At 53.0% G+C, this 19,258-nt stretch overlaps 5 protein-coding genes across 5 annotated transcripts; 2 read left to right on the forward strand and 3 right to left on the reverse strand.

Moving 5' to 3' along the window:
• Nucleotides 1-4,161: 4,161 nt before the first annotated feature.
• On the reverse strand, nucleotides 4,162-7,610 carry QC762_0078820 (uncharacterized protein; the record flags this gene model as incomplete). The annotated part of the gene is made up of 5 exons (XM_062883880.1): nucleotides 7,220-7,610; nucleotides 6,811-7,086; nucleotides 6,177-6,763; nucleotides 5,483-6,103; nucleotides 4,162-5,435 (listed from the first exon to the last, which is right to left on the reverse strand). The coding sequence occupies exons 1-5, from the start codon at nucleotides 7,339-7,341 to the stop codon at nucleotides 4,162-4,164; spliced, it is 2,880 nt and encodes a 959-aa protein (XP_062741950.1). The 5' UTR covers nucleotides 7,342-7,610.
• Nucleotides 7,611-9,233: 1,623 nt separating this feature from the next.
• Nucleotides 9,234-13,594, reverse strand: IKS1 (putative serine/threonine-protein kinase iks1). Its single transcript, XM_062890824.1, has 3 exons — nucleotides 13,139-13,594; nucleotides 9,415-12,948; nucleotides 9,234-9,347 (listed from the first exon to the last, which is right to left on the reverse strand). Exons 1-2 carry the CDS (start codon nucleotides 13,183-13,185, stop codon nucleotides 10,758-10,760), a joined length of 2,238 nt encoding a protein of 745 aa, XP_062741951.1. The 5' UTR covers nucleotides 13,186-13,594; the 3' UTR covers nucleotides 9,234-9,347; nucleotides 9,415-10,757.
• A 119-nt stretch (nucleotides 13,595-13,713) lies between these two features.
• On the reverse strand, nucleotides 13,714-15,092 carry QC762_504040 (uncharacterized protein; the record flags this gene model as incomplete). Its single annotated transcript, XM_062890825.1, has 3 exons — nucleotides 13,714-14,006; nucleotides 14,099-14,884; nucleotides 14,927-15,092. 3 exons carry the CDS (start codon nucleotides 15,090-15,092, stop codon nucleotides 13,714-13,716), a joined length of 1,245 nt encoding a protein of 414 aa, XP_062741952.1.
• Nucleotides 15,093-16,762: 1,670 nt separating this feature from the next.
• Nucleotides 16,763-17,152, forward strand: QC762_504050 (uncharacterized protein; the record flags this gene model as incomplete). Its single annotated transcript, XM_062890826.1, has 2 exons — nucleotides 16,763-16,996; nucleotides 17,063-17,152. The coding sequence occupies exons 1-2, from the start codon at nucleotides 16,805-16,807 to the stop codon at nucleotides 17,150-17,152; spliced, it is 282 nt and encodes a 93-aa protein (XP_062741953.1). The 5' UTR covers nucleotides 16,763-16,804.
• Nucleotides 17,153-17,734: 582 nt separating this feature from the next.
• QC762_504060 (uncharacterized protein) lies at nucleotides 17,735-18,626 on the forward strand (the record flags this gene model as incomplete). The annotated part of the gene is made up of 2 exons (XM_062890827.1): nucleotides 17,735-18,134; nucleotides 18,191-18,626. The coding sequence occupies 2 exons, from the start codon at nucleotides 17,735-17,737 to the stop codon at nucleotides 18,265-18,267; spliced, it is 477 nt and encodes a 158-aa protein (XP_062741954.1). The 3' UTR covers nucleotides 18,268-18,626.
• Nucleotides 18,627-19,258: the final 632 nt, after the last annotated feature.

The raw sequence follows: 19,258 nt of genomic DNA on the forward strand, positions 1-19,258 counted from the left end.
CTACGATTTTCTAGATGCAGTGAAGCCTGTTCTCGGCCACTGGGTTACATCTTACAAACTATCCAAAGCATCGCAGTTAACCCTGACCTACCGAATGGTAGCCAACGACTTTCGGGAGGAGGTGCGGCAATCGACGAAAGCCCGCATACCGGTTGGCAGCCGGATAGCAAAAGGCTCGTTCGGCCCCTCCTTTGCAGGCAAAGAAGCCAAAGATGCCAATCAGGAGGACGCTCTTGATAGCGAAGTCGAGCCTGGTAGTGATGGGGGGGGACAAAACAATGGCCAAAAACGACAGCGTGGCTCTGGGTCGAAGAACGGCGAAAGACTCAGAAAGAGGCGAAAAGCCTTGGGCACAGCCAACTCCCCAGAGGGCAGAAGACCTACAACCACATGCCCCTGTTGTGGCCAGTTCCACCATCTGGAAAAATGCTTCTACGCTTTCCCTGAACTAGCCCCTGAAGGCTTTGTTGAAAGGGAACACGTACGGATGAGGGTGAAAGAGGCCCTCTTAGATCCAGATCTTCAAAAGGAAGTTGAAAATCTGAAGAAAAAGAAGTCAAATTGACTAGGCCGGAATGTCGGCCGCTGCCCTGGCAGTTTTGTTGTATCAAAGGGAGCCTTCCACACAGCTGAGTACCCTTTGAAAAATTCTGCTATCCTTGATTCTGGAACCACAATCCATGTCTTTAACCATATATCTAGATTTGCCAATTACATCAAGGCCCCAGCCGGCGATTTCCTCTGGGCTGGCGAACACCCAGTTCAAATTCATGGATACGGAGATGTGGATATCCAGATTCAGGGATCACAACAACAAAGGCGGCCACGACAGCAAATACAACAACACTTTCTACGGCTTCGGAATACGGCCTACTGCCCTGGATTCGCTTGCAACCTTGTATCTCTACGACAATTACGAAAACAAGGCTTGTGGTGGGATAACAGTCCTGGCAATAACTGTGTTCGGAAGGCCAACAACTCTATCCTTTGCTATCTGACGGATCGATACGGCCAGTATGTTCTGGAAGACCTACCATCCACTGTCTCCAATGCAGCCTTCTTCTGCACCCGGCGCAATCGATTCAGCAGCTACACCCAGAAGCCACCAAACAAAGCCATTGCCAACCTCTGGCACCTACGGCTTGGCCACCCCTGGCCCTCAGGCACTAGAACAACTCGTCCATCACACGCGAGGAGTTCGAATCAAGGGGCCCACCACTGTCCAGTGCGATGCATGCGGAGTATCGAAGGCCAAGCGGCAAATCCAACGACGACCGAGAGAGCACAACGAAGGCCCCGGTCTACGGCTTGCAATCGACTTCCATGACTTTGAGGAAGGTCTCAAGGGATACAGATACCTACTCCTAGTCACAGACAGGTGGTCTGGCCTAGCCTGGGACTATTACCTCAAGGACAGAACCACAGAGTCCATCACAACAGCAATCTCCCACCTCTTTGGCTTTCTTCAACACCAGTACCAACTGAAACACCACCCATTCGGCCCTCAATTTTTTTGCAAGCTGAAAAAAGAGCACCTCCAAAGCCACGCACAGAAGCAATCTTGGTGCGAAGTGGATAGGTCGGATCCACAGGCACAAGGCCATCAAACCCTAGACTGTATGTGGGTTTATACCTACAAATTCAACCAGGACGGCACTTTCAAGAACTGCAAGGCTAGATTGGTAGTCAGAGGCGATCAGCAGAAGCCCACCGCACAAGAAACCTACGCAGCCACGCTGGCAGCCCGATCGTTCCGCACAATGATGGCTATTGCGGCCAGATTCGATCTTGAATTAGTTCAATACGACGCAGTCAACGCTTTCGTCAATGCCAACCTTGAAGACACCATCTACATGCGAATGCCTCCTGGCTACCGAACCCCTGGAAAGATCCTAAGGCTAAAGAAGGCCTTGTATGGACTGCGCCAGTCTCCACTGCTTTGGCAAAAGGAACTCACCACGACCTTACAAACCTTGGGATTTCAGAGTGTTCCGCACGAACCATGCATTCTAATTCGGAATGGAATTCTGGTGTTCTTCTATGTTGACGACATTGTGTTTGCCTATCGAAAGAAGGATACAGCTGCAGCTCGAACCTTAGCATCACAACTGCGGCAAAGATACCAATTAACGGGTGGAAACGACCTCCAATGGTTCCTAGGGATTGAGGTTCTCAGAGATAGAACCAAAGGCCTGATTTGGCTTTCTCAGACAGCCTACTTCGACAAAAATCGTCACCCTGGCTAGCAAAGAAACCAACAGTACAAAGGTCAAGATCCCAATGGCTACAACAGAATTGCTGCCATACGAGGGCAAGGCCGAGCCTCGGTCGATCACGGCATTCCAGCAAAAGACTGGATCCATCTTATACGCCGCAGTGGTTACCAGACCAGATATAGCATTTGCGGCATCACGGCTGGTTAGATTCAACACCAATCCTGGACCACAACACCATAAAGCAGCCGATCAAGTGCTGCATTATCTCTATAACACTCGAACACTGGCGTTGAGGTTAGGGGGTGAAGACGAATTTGTTGTTGCCAGCGATGCCTCATTTGCTGATAATTCGCTCGACCGGAAAAGCTCGCAAGCCTACACGATGAAGCTGTTTGGCGGCCTAATTGGATGGAGAGCCAATAAGCAAGACACAGTCACCACCTCAACCACCGAAGCTGAGCTCCTCGCCCTCGCACAAGCTACGAAAGAAGGGTTATTTATAAATCGTCTGCTTGACGAACTGAAAGTTCAACTAGATCAACACCACATTACCATTCAGTGTGATAACAAGCAAACCATTAGGCTGGTGACTGCAGAAATGGCTACTTTGCAAACCAAGCTCCGGCATGTGGATATTCACAACCATTGGCTTCGACAGGAGGTCAACCGCAAAACGATAAAAATCGAATACACACCCTCAAACAGTATGACAGCTGACGGCTTGACTAAAGCTCTGAGCAGTCCACTCCACCAGCGTTTCCTCCAGCAAATAGGGTCACAGAACCAAAGACCTAGATTCTAAATGGTATGGTCCAGATCCAGGCTCGGCTAGATCTGAGGGGTGTGTCAGACAGAAAAGGGTTCTGGTCAACCAAGCTGAATAGGAGCTCATGGAAGCTGAAACTGACGTAACCAGTTCAGCTGGACATGGTACCATTTGCCACCAATGCTGTCACCATGTATAGATATAATTGAGGTTCTCAGGCTTTGAAGGAACAGGAGCACACACAAGGACAAGCAATACAATCACACTGTTGCAACCCCCATGATATTCACCCTCAAGAGTGCATCGTGTTATCTGACAGGTACCACCCAGTGGTTCCTGTATAGGGGTATTACGCTTGGGACGTAACAGTCGGCCCTGATCTACGTAAAGGAGGCCTAAATTGTTAACCGTATTGAGAGTTGTTAGAATGGGGTCGCTGAGAGCACTGTAGCTACAGGGGTCTCAGGAGGGTGAAGCAGTTACCCAAGAACTTGGCGAGTGTCGGACTGTGCTGCTGAGTACGACGACGCGGTTGTCGAAGGAAGAAAGTGCAACAGGTATTACCTGCAAATACAGAGAGTAGTGAACTGAGATGTTGTAGTCTCATAAAATACTGTAAATGATCAATCTTATTGACTGTCTTGACTTATTGTTTCTTAAGGAGAGAAAGAAGCAGAAAAAACCATTGCAATTGGAAGAGGGCTCTTTATGAGCACCTGAACTCCCTTATCATCCTTATTCAGTAACTTGAATCTATGATCTCATTGATGAGGTGCTCGAGTCGCTCATGATGCTTCTCATATCTCTCATTGTTCGGAGGTCCGGTCAAGAGCTTGTCCGGAGATCCGGTGAGGAGTCCTGGGAGCCGTTGAGAACACTTGTGGGCGAGCCGTTGAAAGCGCTGTGGGCGAGCCGTTGAGAGCGCTGTGGGCGAGCCGTTGAGAGCGCTGTGGGTGAGCCGTTGAGAACAATGTGGGCGGAGAATTCCATAAACAAGTGCTGTAAAATTCCATGAATAAATGCTGCATTTTAACAAGAGTGTCATGGCACTGGCACTGGCACCCTGACCTTATCTTATCATTCACCTGCCCTGCCCCACCGAGCCTTGCAGCCTTGCACCTTAAATTCCTCGCAGGCCAGGCCAGGCAAAGCCTTCCTTTCCTTTTTCTCTTCTTTAGCTTAGTATCTCGTCAATTGAGTGTAGCCTTGCAGCATTGTCTCTCGTTTGGCCACTTCGTGACAAAGAGTCAATGTGTGATCCGGCCCGAGCGCCTTCTCCTTGCCTTTTAGCGCCCGCTGGTACATCGCCTCGGCTTCTTTTAGTCGGCCCTGATCTACGTAAAGGAGGCCCAAATTGTTAACTGTATTGAGAGTCGATATGTGATCCGGCCCGAGCGCCTTCTCCGTGCTTTCTAGCGCCCGCTGGTATATCGCCTCGGCTTCTTTTAGTCGGCCCTGATCTTGGTAAAGGAGGCCCAAATCTTTAACCGTATTGAGAGTCGATATGTGATCCGGCCCGAGCGCCTTCTCCTTGCCTTCTAGCGCCCGCTGGTACATCGCTTCGGCTTCCCCTAGTCGGCCCTGATCTACGTAAAGGAGGCCCAAATTGTTAACCGTCTCGAGAGTCGATGTGTGATCCGGCCCGAGCGCCTTCTCCTTGCCTTCCAGCGCCCGCTGGTACATCGCCTCGGCTTCCCCTAGTCGGCCCTGATCTTTGTAAAGGATGCCCAACATATGTGTTGCGCCGGTGGTATTAATGCCTTCGAAGTCGCTCTCCCCCCCCCGGAACCCCCCAGCCCACCATGAGCATCTCTCCGCATGCGGGAGAAGCCGCCGCTGGAGCACCCAATAATCCTCAGTCTTGCTGTCGGGTACTGAGAATCCAACCACCATCACCGCCAGCTGCAGAAACAGTCTTTTCTCGTTGTCATCCTGTATGTGCGACGTCCACCTGTGCACCACCGGGTGTATGCTGTAGCTGCTGCTGCCGCTGCCGCTGCCGCTACCCTGCACGGACTCTCGGGCCTCGATCATCGAGTAGCGGAGCAGCAGTCTCGCTGCGTCCAAGAACCTGACTTCGTTGCACGCTATATCGCAGAGCCATCCGGGCCATTGTTCCCCACCGTATGCCGCAGCTTGCAGTAGACCGAACCATAAGTCTTTGTTGTCAATAAAAGCCCAGAGCCGCAGCAGATTCGAGGCGTTCCCGTTCCTCGCCTCGATTGCCTTGAATGATATCGTCCACGTTGTCCCAATACTTCCCTGCTCGTAATCCACTAGCGGTAAGCTAGACTCGCTGTCAAGCCTCATCAAGTCGTCCCACTGCTGCTTGTAGAGCCGAACGTACGACGTAATGTCGAGCCCGGTCTCGCGGAGATATGACGCAGCCTGAGCCAGCGCAAGCGGCAGGCCATCGAGCAAACCGAACAGCTCGGTCGCAGTCTCGTCCATAACTGCCACCTATCAGCCTCAGCCTTGAAACTACTAAGTTAAAACCTACCCAATTGTTGCCCATACCACTGCGTAAATATAGTAGTACCCAATTCTTGGTCCACCTTGTTCAGTCGTTTCGAGTTACCGAGCTGTGCTAGCCTTGATAAACGTGTAGTAATCAGCACCAACCCGTGATCGCCCGGAAGGTACTGCCGAATATCGTATGTGCCTGTCGACCCGCCTTGCTCGTGGTCTTGGTCGACGTTGTCGAAGACTAGCAGCCAGTCGGTATTGTCCGGCCGCGCAAGCCACTCTAACACATCCATCACCACGAGATTAAGATCGTCCTCGGTATTTAAGGCGCGATTCTTGCTCCTGTCTGGAATCTGACCTTCTGGTATCCTGCTTACACAGCCAGCAAGACTCTGTCTCAGTCGGTCCTCCGACCTACCATCTAGCCAGAAGACCGAACTGAACGTAGCTTGATGGCGTCGAGCAAAGTCGGCAGCCAGCTGTGTCTTCCCGATGCCACCAAGTCCGTAGAGAACAAATATCTTGCGTCCGTGACTCCGCCGGGAATGCGGCAGGAGATATCGTTCGAGCTCGGCAGTGTCGGACGGTCTATCAACAAATTTACTCGATACCGGCACGCCCCGTAGTGTGAATATCGTCTGGTAGCGGCCATAATCTAGCACCGATCGGATTAATGGGGAATAGGAACTAGGAAACGATGGAGTAAAGCTAATAAAAACTAGACTAACACTTTCGTCCCGCAAGGTTATTTGCGCACGCTTTCATCTGCTTGACTACGCGCTGCGACGCAACGTAGCGCCTAGTCGCCGCCGCAATCTCTTTCTTCTTCTTCGACTCTTCCAAACCGACATCCTCGAGTCCGTGATCGACATTAAAGCGATAATAGCGTCCTTCGTCGTCGAGGTTCGAGTGGTCGCGGCGGAACTGCTCAGCTGTCTTTTCCGTCTCGGTCGCAAGTTCTTTTAGGGTAGCCCAGATCCCGAAGACGTCGTCGCGCACCGGCTTCAGCGCAGGTACTCCTGTGCCGATCGAAACCACGCATTTAAGCCGCCTGCCCCGCAGCTGATCACCCCACACATCTCGGGCCTGGGTCCACAGCGCGTAGACAGGGTTGTTTGCTCCCAGCGCGCCGTCGACGAATTCCTCATCAAAAGGGCCGATGGCAATGGGGTCGAAGAAAGTTGTGGCGGCAGACGTAGCGCAGCACGCCTGCCATATTTTTGTAGAATTCAGGAGGTCGGTGCCGCCACGGGGGGATCGATAGCTCGTTAGGCAGACGGTGTCGTTAGTTTCTTTGCTTGTCGCGCAGACGAATCTAATAGGTTAGCAGCGTACAAGCCGAAAAGGCGATATAAAACATACACCTTGCAAGGCGCATCGGGAGCGTCCTTGAGTAGTGCGTTTTCGTCGAACCCGCGCTCTACCAGGATCTTCTTCACGGCTCGCTCGAGCTCGGCGGCGTCGAACCGACCCTGGAGCTTGCCTTTAATCGTAACCCGGCGGCTCTTTTTCTCGAAAACGCTATCGGACAGTGAAGCATAGGCGTGGATGCAGTTGTCGACGGTCATTTGCAGACGGCCTAGCATGATGGCAATAAGGCCGCCGGTGCTGGTGCCGCCGATCATGTCGAAGTAGTCGCTGTCACGGCAGGGCAGACCACTGCGCCAAACCTGTTGTGATTGCTATCAAAAGCTACAAGTGAGCCAAGCTTCCTGGCTTGGCTCGCTCCAGTGGTATATATATGGTGACGCCGCCACAGCCGTCACAGTCGCAGGGCTTAGGTGGCGACTCAGCATCGATGGCGGTCATGAGCTGCTGGAGGATCAGGAGCGAAGACAGGCCGCGCACGCCGCCGCCGTCAAGGGCGAGCAGGCGGATGTCGCTGCCGGGCATGACGGCGCAGATGCAGCTGATGTAGCGGATGCAGTGGGTGCAATATGGTATTCGAGACGGCAGTGAGATAGGGCTAGGGTGTGGTTGGAAGAGGAATCCGAGCTATCTAGGAGCCCAGGCCGACAAGGCTGCGGGGGCTGAATTGCTGGCACCGCGGCTGAGTTGGCAGCGGCTGGAACAAGCAGATGTAAAGAGAGCATAGAGCTTTATTTATTTATTTATTTAGTCGTTTCTTAACGTTTCTTACCTTCACCCTAGCTTTATCTCGCCTATGCGAACGGCCTAGCAAGAGGTTCATCACTCGATATTCGAATCGCAAGGGAAACGCAGGTCGTCCCTACTACAAATGGCAGCCTTGCGGCAAGTTTCTTTGTTTCGCAGACCACCGAGGCAACGATCCCAACAGCCCGCCATGCTACTGCGGCGTTTCGAGTAACAGACAGTTGGCTGGTAGGGAGACGAGCGTTCCCCGCGGAGTACACTACGTGTGTAGGCTAGGAGTTTGCACGTTCTACCAGCCGCACATTGGCGGGAACGGGAGGAGCAGGTCACGGTAGATGATAACGATCTTGTACATTGCATGCCAAGCTTGGTATCCTGTAAGCTCATATAGCGCAGCCGTAAGGCCCTTCTCCCGACAACCTGCCCGTCATCTCCTTGAGCTGCGTGTCTGCGTCGAAGCGCTATTCCCGAGGATATGCCGAGAGTGATTCAATTTGAATAGGGAAAGGGGGAAGGACATTGAGGACGGAGGCCTCCGAGCCCTAGGGAACAAACCACCAGACTCCTTCGCCGTTGTGAGCCTGGCAGTCGAAGACGCTGCAGTAACGACGCCAAAAACCCGCCATCCTGCCCTTCGCACCCTCTGCTAGTACATTTACTGCTTCCTTTCTATTTACCCTAAGCGAGATTGAGATTGAGGAGGGTCAGAGATGAGCTCATATTGAGACAGCTCTGGGCCAAAAGGAGGAAGCAACGACATCAATTAACTGGCTCTTTCAACGGGAAGGCTGGACGAGTACTGGCTCGCGAAGGAATTAGAGGAGAAAAACTGGAATCTACCGCAGGGACAGGCTGCAGAAGAAAACGCCCATCAACGCCCACGGCGCCGCGGCGCGAGAATCCCGGGGTTCTAGGACCGGGAAGAGCCTTAGCCAGGTCATGAGAGGCAGACTCACCCTAGGAGGGAAGGGGTGGACTCCGCAATCAAGCACACAAAAACTTTCCAAAGTGGCATCGGTTCTGGGAAGAGTCCAAGCTCCTTTGTCACCAAGCCGGGTAGAGGAGACTCGGACAAGTGGATTGTAGGAGACATAGAGTTGGCTGCTATCTCCACGCACCGGTCCATCGGTCCTCTTCTGATTGGTTAGCTCACAGCGAGCCAGAGTTTTCTGCCACAGCTGCCACAGCGAGCCACAGTGCTCTCTGTCAGAACTCTCAACAGATTGAAGCCACGGCAGCCACAGCGTTCTCAACGGCCCAGGACCCGGCAGCCACAGCGTTCTCACCCACTGGAATCAATCGAATACGAGGGACTCAACAGGGCTTATCAGCGATACAAGCCACTGTGGGCCACTGAACCGATAGAAGTTGTGGGAAGCGATAAGGAGGAAAACGAGGTCTTCAATGCCCATAAAGGGCTTGGGTGAGCGGTGGTGAGCTCAAGGTGAGCCGAGGGTGAGCCGAGGGTGAAGCGAGCCTGATTTTGGGCTAACCATGTTTGGACGAGACAGAAAAGTTTTTAGAGACCGACTACCTAAGTAAAAGACATAAGCAACCACTTCATGTCCAACAAGGACATCAGAATATTAACCACCCACCACCACCCTCCCTCTTTTTCCCATAAAAACAGGACAGAAACCCAACCCGCAACCCCCAGCCTCTCCTCACGTCCTCACCAAGCTAATCAAACCTCCCCCAATAAGGACACCCACCCACAGCACAGGGGTATTTATTCGACACAACCTCTTCAACCCTGCCATTCACACCACCACACTCGACATTTTCTTTTTTTATCTTTAAGTCAGCAACCTGATTCCAAACCATGAAAAAACAAGATAGACATAAACATACCGCAGCTCTCACACAAACTCGTAATCCTATGCCCGCAGCGGTGGTGAATGATGATTCTAAGGGTGCACATTCTCCCAGGGTATGTAGTAGTAGGTATGTTACACTTGCGTCCTGTGATCTGCCAAAACAACAAGACAAATCAACTTATCTATACGTAGGTAGGTAGGTGGGGATAAAGATATTTGATAAGGTAGGTAAGCAAAGATTTGCTGTCGTCTCTATTTCCAAGTTCCGGACTTGATGACACGGTAACTGAGCCGCAAAAAGCAGGTGAGGTAAGTGGCAGTCGTCAAATGTGGAAACTTTTTTTTTTTTTTGCTGCTGCCGCACTCGCAAAGAGCCAATGCGGGCACAAGCCAGACACGGGGAGGTGGTGGAACTGACAAGTGGTTCAAGAAAGTCGTGGACAAGAGTCGAAGTCGTGAAGAAAGAGGGGGCCAAGGTGGGCATGCCTCTGCTTTTAACTTCGTGGCGTAGGACCCCATAGTCGAAAGCAGACTAATCATACCTACCCAGGGTTTTGATAACACGCCTTATTCAACATAGTCATCCTCCATGGCCAGCAGTAGGTATGTATGGCTCACCACTTCCCTCCCAACACCATCACCAAACCACATGCCAGGTCCTAGTCACACACAAACACACACACACACACACATTGACCATACCCCTCACTTCTCTCGTCTGCTGCTCCACCCCTTTCATTCCCTCCTCAATGCTATACCGTCTGTGCCATCGATATCGGACAGGTGGGTAGGTTGGTAACGGTTCCTCATTATACCCCTTCCCGACTCCCGAGGTGCCGACATGACGGAGTCGTCTGTGCAAGAACTACTATTACTTTGTAACGAGGCGTTGCCGGTAGATAACCTAGTGGCGATGAACACCTATCATCACTGGCATACATTGCTATTTGACAGTTCTCTTCGAGCTGGGGCGACGATGATGACCATAGGTACCCAGGCAGATCCCCACGGGCCATCCATTCATACAGCCCGCGCTCATCCAGGTCAGCCATCCACTTGTGTCCGATAAACGCCATACCAAACCCTTCGTATACACCTACCCCCCCTAAGATATTGAAACCACCCAAAAGTACTCCTAAGAAACTGGTCAACTGACTCCCTTTTCAGCACTCAAATTTACTCGCTCAAAAGATAATTACCCTCCCACCTACCCGTTCTATAACATTAATGCCATCCCATGTCACAGCCCGTCTGGTGTAAATCCGAAACCTTGTCCCGCCCGCTTCTGATCTTTGGCCTTTTCGTCTGTCGTCAACATCATACTAAAGTGGACCCAATGTTCGGATACCTCAAGATCCGAAACAAAACAAGGCGACATCACAACCAACCCTCCCATTCCTCATCACCCCTCCTCACAATCGGCACCGCCGCCGCACAAAGGACCGCAGCACGGGACGCAACCCATAACACAACAAAGTGCGCCCCGAGCAACACCCAACTCCTCCTCCATCCTACCATCCAGCCCGAGTTCCTTACACCACCACCAACCGGGTGCACAACCCTCGGACTACCATCAGGTCCAACCCTAATAACAACAGGACTACCACGCCCATCATCAGCTCCCCCTCCCTCCCCCCCAACAACCCCACCCCCATCTCCCTCCCTATCCCCCCTCCCCCGGCTAAGCCCAACCAAATCCACCGTCGCCATCCCCACCAACAACCCCATCACCACCACAGAAGAACTGTAAGGCCAACAAACCCAACTCAGACTCACCATCTTCCCCACAAACACCCCCACCCTCAGCAGAACCTCATTCTCCCCCCCCCACCTCCTCACCCTCCACTGCGCCAGCACAGCCCCATTCCTCACCCTCTCCAGCGCAGTAGTAGGCGGCGGCATCAACAAAGGCGTGGTAATGCTCGCCGCCGCCGCCTCCCCCTCCGGCAAATCATCCTCACTCCTCCTGCCCCCCAAAGTCAACTCCCCCCCCGACCCTCTATGCCTCGGAGCCCTCATCATCCTCTTCTGCAAAAGTGAAACCGCCGAAGTCGTCTGCGAAACAGCAGCAAACTCATCCTCCTCCGTAAGAGAATTCACCCTCGCCTGCTTCGTCCCCTCCGGCCTCATCAGACCCGGCTCCTCCAAATTCTGAATCCTATGCCCCCCCATCCCGTCCGAGTTGTTCCTCCCCCCCCGCATCCCGCTCACCCCATCCAACGGCATCTCCCCCTTCATCGCACCAAGCACCTCGTTAGCAGTAGGCCGCTCGAGCGGATTAACCGCCAGAAGCTTCTGAAGTAACTGATACAGCTTGTGCGGCAGATCCGGCCGCTCCCTTCGCTCATCGTGAAACCCCTTCCAGTCCGTAATCTCGGCGCGGAGCTGGTCGATATCCTCCAACTCCTCATTCACCGCGTTGGCAAAGTGGTAGGGCAACCTGCCAAAGCACATGAAATACAGAATCATCCCCAACGAAAAGATGTCCGACTTGGTGGTAAAGTTTCCGTACCTCCCCGTGACATCCTTTTTGAGAACCTCCGGCGCGCAGTACGAGATCGTACCCGTCGAACCGGTCGACTTACGAACCGCATGTTCCGGTTGGACTTCCCCAAAGTCGCTAATCAGGCAAACCAAATGAGCCCCCTCGCGATGCAGCAGACAGTTACTAGGTTTCAGGTCGCGGTGGATGTAGTTTGCAGCATGCAGATAGGCCAAGCCGGACGTAATATCCTTGAAGAGCGAGTAAATCTCCTCAGGGGGCAAGCGACGCTGCATCTTGGGACGTTCTGTCTGGGCCTTGGAGCGACGGCGCATCTGGGCCTTGAGCTGCTCCTTCGTGGCCTCCCTCGGCATGTCGCCAATGACGTAGTGTAGCAGATCGCCGCCATTGCAGTATTGCTGCAGGATGAATGCGCACGCAACTACAGGCGCAAACTGGCTGGTCTGATAGTCCTCAAGCCAGACGTGCCGGTAGGAGACAAGGTTGGGATGGGAGAGCTTCGCAAGCAGCTCAACCTCTACCAACACCTTTTCAAGCCATGCGTGGTCATCTCCCACTGGTACCCTTTTGCAGGCAAACTCTCCCAGAAAGCAGCCGTCAATCTCGTGCCGCACAAGCAAGACAACTCCCTTGCCGCCTCGGCCAAGCTCTCGCTCCTCGATAAAGAAAGTATTAAAGTAATTCGGGCTGAACGCCTCTCGTCGAATGCGGCCGCCGCCCTGGTGAGGCGCCGGTGAGCTCCTCACAGACTCGGCGTCTTGCCGTCCAAGCTCGCTCCCGTCTTCATCAGACACCGAGGCCGGAAACGGTTCGACCAACCGCCGGATAGGACTCGACGGTGGCGGGAGAGGCTGCGTGTGGTTCCGTCGATGCTGGCCGGCGCGCAGCATGCGGAAGTAATCGGGATTGACGTAGGTTTCATGGCTCGTCGCGGGCTCAAAGCGCCTCTCGGGGGATGATGTTCGCAGGCTTTGGTGGCAGGTGGGACATTTTGTCAGTTCGAGGCCGCGGATCTCGAGACGCTGCGAGGTGGGGTCGCGGACGACGATGGCGTTGTGGTGACGGCTGCGCAGGAATGTTTATCAGTCTTTGTGTGTTTTTTTTTCCAGAGTCGCGAGGCATGGAGCTTGACGGGGAAAGTGTTCAAGAGAGCAATGAGACACATTGCAGTAGGTGATGCTGTCGTGGGGGTGACGGGAGTCCCAGTGGCATGCATGGACTGCCCCCAGATGGTTTTGGTGGGGGAATGACGTACAGAACAATCTCGCGACCTTCGCGCTCGTGGTAGGGAACAAGGGACATGGCTGGCGTGGACGGGGTGGAAATGGTATGGATATCCTCAGGATATGATCCCAGAGTAAAGATATCCCATGCTGGTCTCGATATGACGATGCGCTTGCTCTCTTCTCTTTTGTTTTGAGAGGATGCGAGATGGAGTTTCGATGTTTTCGTTGTTGCGGTGACAGGGGCGCTGGTGAATGATTGCCGGGGTTGAGCTCAACGGCGGAGGGCTTGGTCCGGGGTTTTAGCGCATCGAACCACTGCAGCCAGGTCTTGGCAGCAACGGCTCCCCATTGAAGCTTCCTACACATCATCTCCGGGAACTCTCTCCTGTTTAGATTCCCGAGATGCATCGTGTTACAGCCACATACATGCCCCATCTCTCTCAACCTCACTCTTCATTGGATGCCGCTCACCTGCAAACCATCCGCCGCCAGCACCACAAACATATCACGATCCAACACGTCGATGTGTGATACCATCTCCCATTGATTAGTCAACCAGCATATCTCGGGATAACTGCCCCCCCGAACCTCAGCAACTAGCACCCTATACTATTGCTCTTGTCGTGCTGTTCCCAGGAGGCCTAAACCCCACCCCCTTCGTCTCACTCCCCGGGCCAAAATCTGGTTCACCACCCAAAGACCCAAGCACATCACCAATATAATTGCAAGGCTTAATCCCCTTGTCAAAAACCGCCCCCCAATCCTTCAGAATCCCATTCACAATCTCAATCCCCGCAAGATAGAGATTCTGAATCGCAACCTCGAAGCCATTCTGCTTGAGAACAAGCAAATGCTCATAGGCAGTGACGTTAGGAGGAGGACGATCAAAGTTAGACCCTGTAACAAACACAACCTCATCAGCCGAGCTTCTCTCACCAAAACAAAACAAAACAAAGCAAAACAAAACAAAACAAAACAAAAAACCTCACCAGTCCTCATAACAACAACCCTCGAAAAGTCCACAGCCCCATAAACCGCCATCCTCACCAACGAACCCAGCACCGCATTATCCTCCTGCGCCGTCATGCAGTACCTCCCCGTCCCATTCGTCCAAACCCCCGTCGTCCTCTCAAACGCCTCGCTCAGCAATGTCCCCGAGTAATAAACATCGCTCGTGACGGTATCACACTTGACCACCTCCGGCCCGCTCGAAGCCTTGGCAAAAATATTCCCCTCCGGCTTATACCTCGCCCGGTACTTCTTCGAGTCCTCGTTATCGCTCAAATTCGCCCTGACAGCATAGTTAAACGCCGCGTCCCGCAGCGCGTTGCTCACCTCAAACACTTCTGTCCCGTACAGAATCTTGGGGTACTCCTCCGGCTGCGTGGTGCCATAAGCAACATACCCCGTCGTGAAGTTGTCTGGCATCTCCCGGGCGTCGAATTCGTATTGGAGGGCTACTTGGACGGTGTACCGCGCCAGGGCTACGCCGCCGATGGTGGAGTACTTTGGGTTTGCGCCTGCTATGCCGGCTAGGAGGAAGTATGTCTTTGTGAGGTTGAACTTGGGGGAGAGGAGGAGGGCCATGGCCGACGAGGCGGCGTTGATTTCGCCTTCGCAGGTGGTCACCTGGCAGACTTGGAGGTCTTCTCTGCAGTGAACGTGGGGGTATCGTGGGGAGAGGCCGGGGATGGTGATGTTGACGGCCAGGAGGTTGCCGTGGCTGTTGAGGGGCATGTTGTCGTACCAGACTTGGGCTTCGGGGGCAAACTGGACTGCGGGTTAGCTTTGGTGAAGTTGGGTTGTGGGGTAGGTACTTGCCATGTTGACGATCATGACCTTGGGGGTGATTTTCCCATCAAGTCTCGGCTCAGGAGGGCTGTTTGCGATGCTGCCATTCCTCGGAGGAGTAGCAGCGGCCAAGCCAAGCTGGCCACCGCGCAAGGCCAGAAATGAGGCGAATGCGCACGGCATGAAGCGCATATCGAGCGTTGACAGGGTTAGCTCAGGGGGAGGCCCCGGTCTTTTCTTTGTATCACCCTCGAGAAGCTTTCGCTTCGTTGTGGAGGTGAGAGGGATGGAGGAAGGTGGTCGACAGATTGACCTGAACGAGGGTAGGTGCAGCGAGTTAAATGAAATGAACTTGTTCTGCAGTCATCCCTCCGAGACAAGCAAGAAAGCCCGGGAAGAAGAATTCTTTTTGTTTTTTTCATGGTGAGGCGTTCTTGTGTCAAACTCGATGTCGGGCCTGTGCCTGCCCGTGGCAGTTGATTAAGACTAGTGAATATCTCCGCGTGAGTGACTCCGTCCCAGATATCATCAGCTGGAGGGAGTAGAGTTTGTGGAACCGAGTAGGGAATTTGAGATGATTTCGCCATTTGCTGGGGAGAAGGTGAAGAAGTGCTAATTGCTCTTGCTCCTTTGCAGGTAGAAGAGCATGTACTTTTACCAGCTTGCAGGGTGAAGTCCAAGAGTGAATATTGTCCGCCACCGGCATCGCTTTTCTCCACCTCCTGGGAACTTTTCACATATCGATTTCTCGTGCGATTCGATTCCGCTGCCGCTGTGACATCCGGGTAGAATTCCCTGGGCTTATATCGAATGCATTGCATTCTTCTTGTGGATGTGTAACCAACGATCTCAAGAGGTAAACGAGACATGCAGTGGTTCCTGCCACGATCGTTCCGTGTACTACGGCCTGTCAAGCCGTCTGTCTGCCAGAGTTTCCATTGGGTGCCGAACGAGTTTGTCTCAGGTTCTCAGACGTCAACGAAGCTTGGTTGAAGTTTGCCTCAGACAAAACTATTGATTTTTTTTGTCTTTTTTCTTATTTTTATCTCGGCTATCATTACCGATGTCAGCTGGAAAGGAATCTCTAGCTTGTAACCCACAAAGTCACCGAGGTCAAGCCAGCAACGCAAGTTTAAGCGTCCAGTGCCGTGCGTTGCTCGAGACAGTATCTTGTTTTGTCAGACCACAGACCAACTGTATTCGCATCAACCCCGGGAGGACATGAATACAGCAACCATGATACGTGCGCTTCGCAGTTTCTATTTTTGCTTTGCGTCATCAAAAACCTGCGCAAGCTCATATACCCGTACACGTGGCGGTGGAGCTCAACCAAACCTCAGAGGAGCGCTTCCGGCCTTGTTGAACCCATTCCCAGGGACGCGGCGCGAAGGGAACGGTTCGGGACGAGTGGTTCGTGTGTGAGCTAGAGGTTAGCCAGCCCTGGTTCGGCCAGTGAAGTGGCTGGTGTATTTACCCGGCTTAAGTGTTTTTGCTACAATAAAGAGGGGTTCCTGGCCAAAACACAGGCCAGAACTGTCTTGGCCCTTCGGATTGATGTTGAAGAAGCTATTTTTCTGCTGTTCGAGACAACAAAACAGCTGGTCATGGTGGCGGTGTAGTTACCGAGTGTTAGCTCCGGCCTCGAGAGCGCCGCTGACTTGCAGCACCGATAGTGAAAATGCATCATCGTCGTTGCGTTGATGGTGATCTGGGTGTCATGGGCGAAATTGTGGATAAATTGATGGTCGGTGGAAGGAAAGTTATGAAGGAGCTGCTTTCCAGTTCCCCGGTTGGAAAGGGGATGGCAGTGAGGTGTATTTATTGACGTGGTTTGCCCGTTTGATGATGTGATCTGTACTCTTGTCTTTTAATAACAACGACTTCTCTCCGTTGCCAGAAGAAAAATGAAGTTCTCTCTCGCTCTCATCACAGTTGGTCTGTTCGGTGGTGCGCTTGCACAGCAAGGGGTCCAGTGCCCAGGAAGCTGGTATCTTCAGCCAGATGACTGCATGTGTATGAACAGCAGGGAGGGATATCTGCTCAAGACACAGACGTTGGATTGCTGCAAGAAGCTGGGATACAAAACTTATAACAACGTGAGTACCTGACATATACAGCCAGACGGGCATGTGGAGGCTGACACGCTGACGCTCGGCATATAGATCTGCGCCGTGGACAGAAACAAGCGCCAGACGTTCAAGGACTGTTGCAAGGATCTCAACCAGGAGAGCGTCATTGGCCATTGCCGTTGAGGTTGAGAAGGTTAAGACTTAAGAGGGCGATCGGTGGAATTTGGGGAAGGCCATCATCCATGCCGCCATGTTGACTTGGCTTGAGGCCTCGAGGTTGAATGGCGTTAGAGGCTGACGGGGGTGAGAAGTGGCCGCGGGTGAAACGTTCAAGGATGTCTCCAATTGGAATTGTGTGTAATTGGATGAAATCATGAAGTTATGAGAAAGGTGGAAAAGAAAGACTGAGAAATAAGATAAGTCAAAGAGTTGCGAATATCTGAAGAAGTAAGAATTGGAGATATCCTTGATGTTGGTTTCCCGAGCGTGGCCCGTGCACATAGATGTGGGCCCGACGCGCTAGAATGCGCGAATGTTCTTCTCCAAGAGCTTCTCCAAAAAGAATTGCAGGGCAGCCATGCTTCCAACCTGATTGATCGCCTACAAAGCACCACTTGCCCCCCCTCCCCGGCTCCGTTTCTCTGTTTCTGTTATTGTTGGTTCCCCTGGCTTGTGTTCTCAGTCATGTCAATCATGGTGACCTGACCTTTTCCACAGTCGTCGCCTTCGGCCGTATCCCTCCTCTCGAATATCCAGCCTTGCGTCATGGCCCCTCCAAAGCTCAACGGGCAGCTCCCGTACCAAAGCTGCAGACGTTTGTTCCAGCAACAAGCTCTGTCGAGACGAACCTTTACGACTTCTTCCCCATCCTTCTCGGACGCGCCCAAGCAGACGTCGAGATTCGCGAAAAAGACAGAAACCCAGGTCCCTCCCGTCGACCACACCCAGTCGAAGCCGAATGTTGTGGTAAACCCACCAGTCGCACCGACGACCGTGCCGAGACCGTCTGCTGTGCGCCGCCCTGGCGTTGGGACACCTACAATGGAGCCAAAGCAGCCGGTGGACATCAACAGCAAGGAGTACAAGCGTGTGGCGAGAAAGGTCACGAGCCTCATGGTTGCGCTGCCCTTCTTGATTGTCACATCGTACTACCTCTGGGACCGACGTAGGTCTCAGCCCATCAGATATGTCGTGATACTGTTGTTGACTCTTCTTCCCAAGTCTCTCTTGGCAGGCCAGTCCCTCCTCCGTCCGATGATGCCTCCTCCGCTCCGTCCTCTGAGCCCAAGAAAGCGTAGCGTTGTGATCGACCAGCCGAATGAATGCGTTCAAACACCCTCCAGCAGGTTATTCCCTGCGTGTCAGCAACAAAAACGTGGCATCCAGTGGGCTTCCGTTTGTAGCAGGATGCTCCTTGTTTGGTCGTCGTTGTCAAATATCAGCTCAAAGGTGGCTCTCAATGCGAACCCAGGATTGCCGAACAGAATCCTAGAAAACACTTTTGGATTCTCATCATGTTTACTGCCTCCCGACTTCTTCTTAGTCCGGCCCACTCTCAAGGTCGGCCACCTCCGTCATCAGTCCATGAAATGTTGTCCAGAACAACATCTCTCTCTCTCCCTGTCTCTCTCTGCTTCTCTCTCTGCTTCTCTTTCTGACCCATCGGTGACACTACTGAATGCCGAGGTCGACTCCAGACTTTTTATCACGCATCCCTGTCCGACCTGCGGAATCCCTGCTCAACAAGCCCCCTCATCCGCGCCAATTTAGCTGGCTTTTCTCCTTAGATGCGGGGAAGTCAACGCTACCACTAGCCCAGAACCCCACACCACCAACAAGACGGACCCTCTGGCAAAAAGGCAGGTCTGGTTGCTGAATGGTCACCATCCACTGGCTAGTCTTCAGTGACAAGAGCCTGGAAACAACAGATGGAGCCAGGCTGGTGACCGGCGCAAACTGACATGCCAAGACGCGCGCTTCTTTAGACTAGCACGACGGCCATGTCCTGGGGAAAACATTGGCAGCCCGTATTGCAACTGCATGACAGCGGTGGCGGCGCGTGGCCTTGAGCCGAGATTTTCCCACCTCGGCTTTGACGGATGTGACGGCTTGCTAAGACGTTATGAATCTGGCCTGCAGCCGAGGATTCGCCAAAACCCCTGCGGCCTGGCCGTTTTACCCAGGGGACCTCGGGTTGTTCCTCGGGTCTTCGAGAAGGCGGAATATCACTCGTCAAAAGCCGTCGGTCTATCGAGCACTTCTTCAGCCGGTGCTACATCACTATCAGCG

Source organism: Podospora pseudocomata, chromosome 5 (assembly GCF_035222375.1).
Source record: "Podospora pseudocomata strain CBS 415.72m chromosome 5, whole genome shotgun sequence".
NCBI lineage: Eukaryota > Fungi > Ascomycota > Sordariomycetes > Sordariales > Podosporaceae > Podospora > Podospora pseudocomata.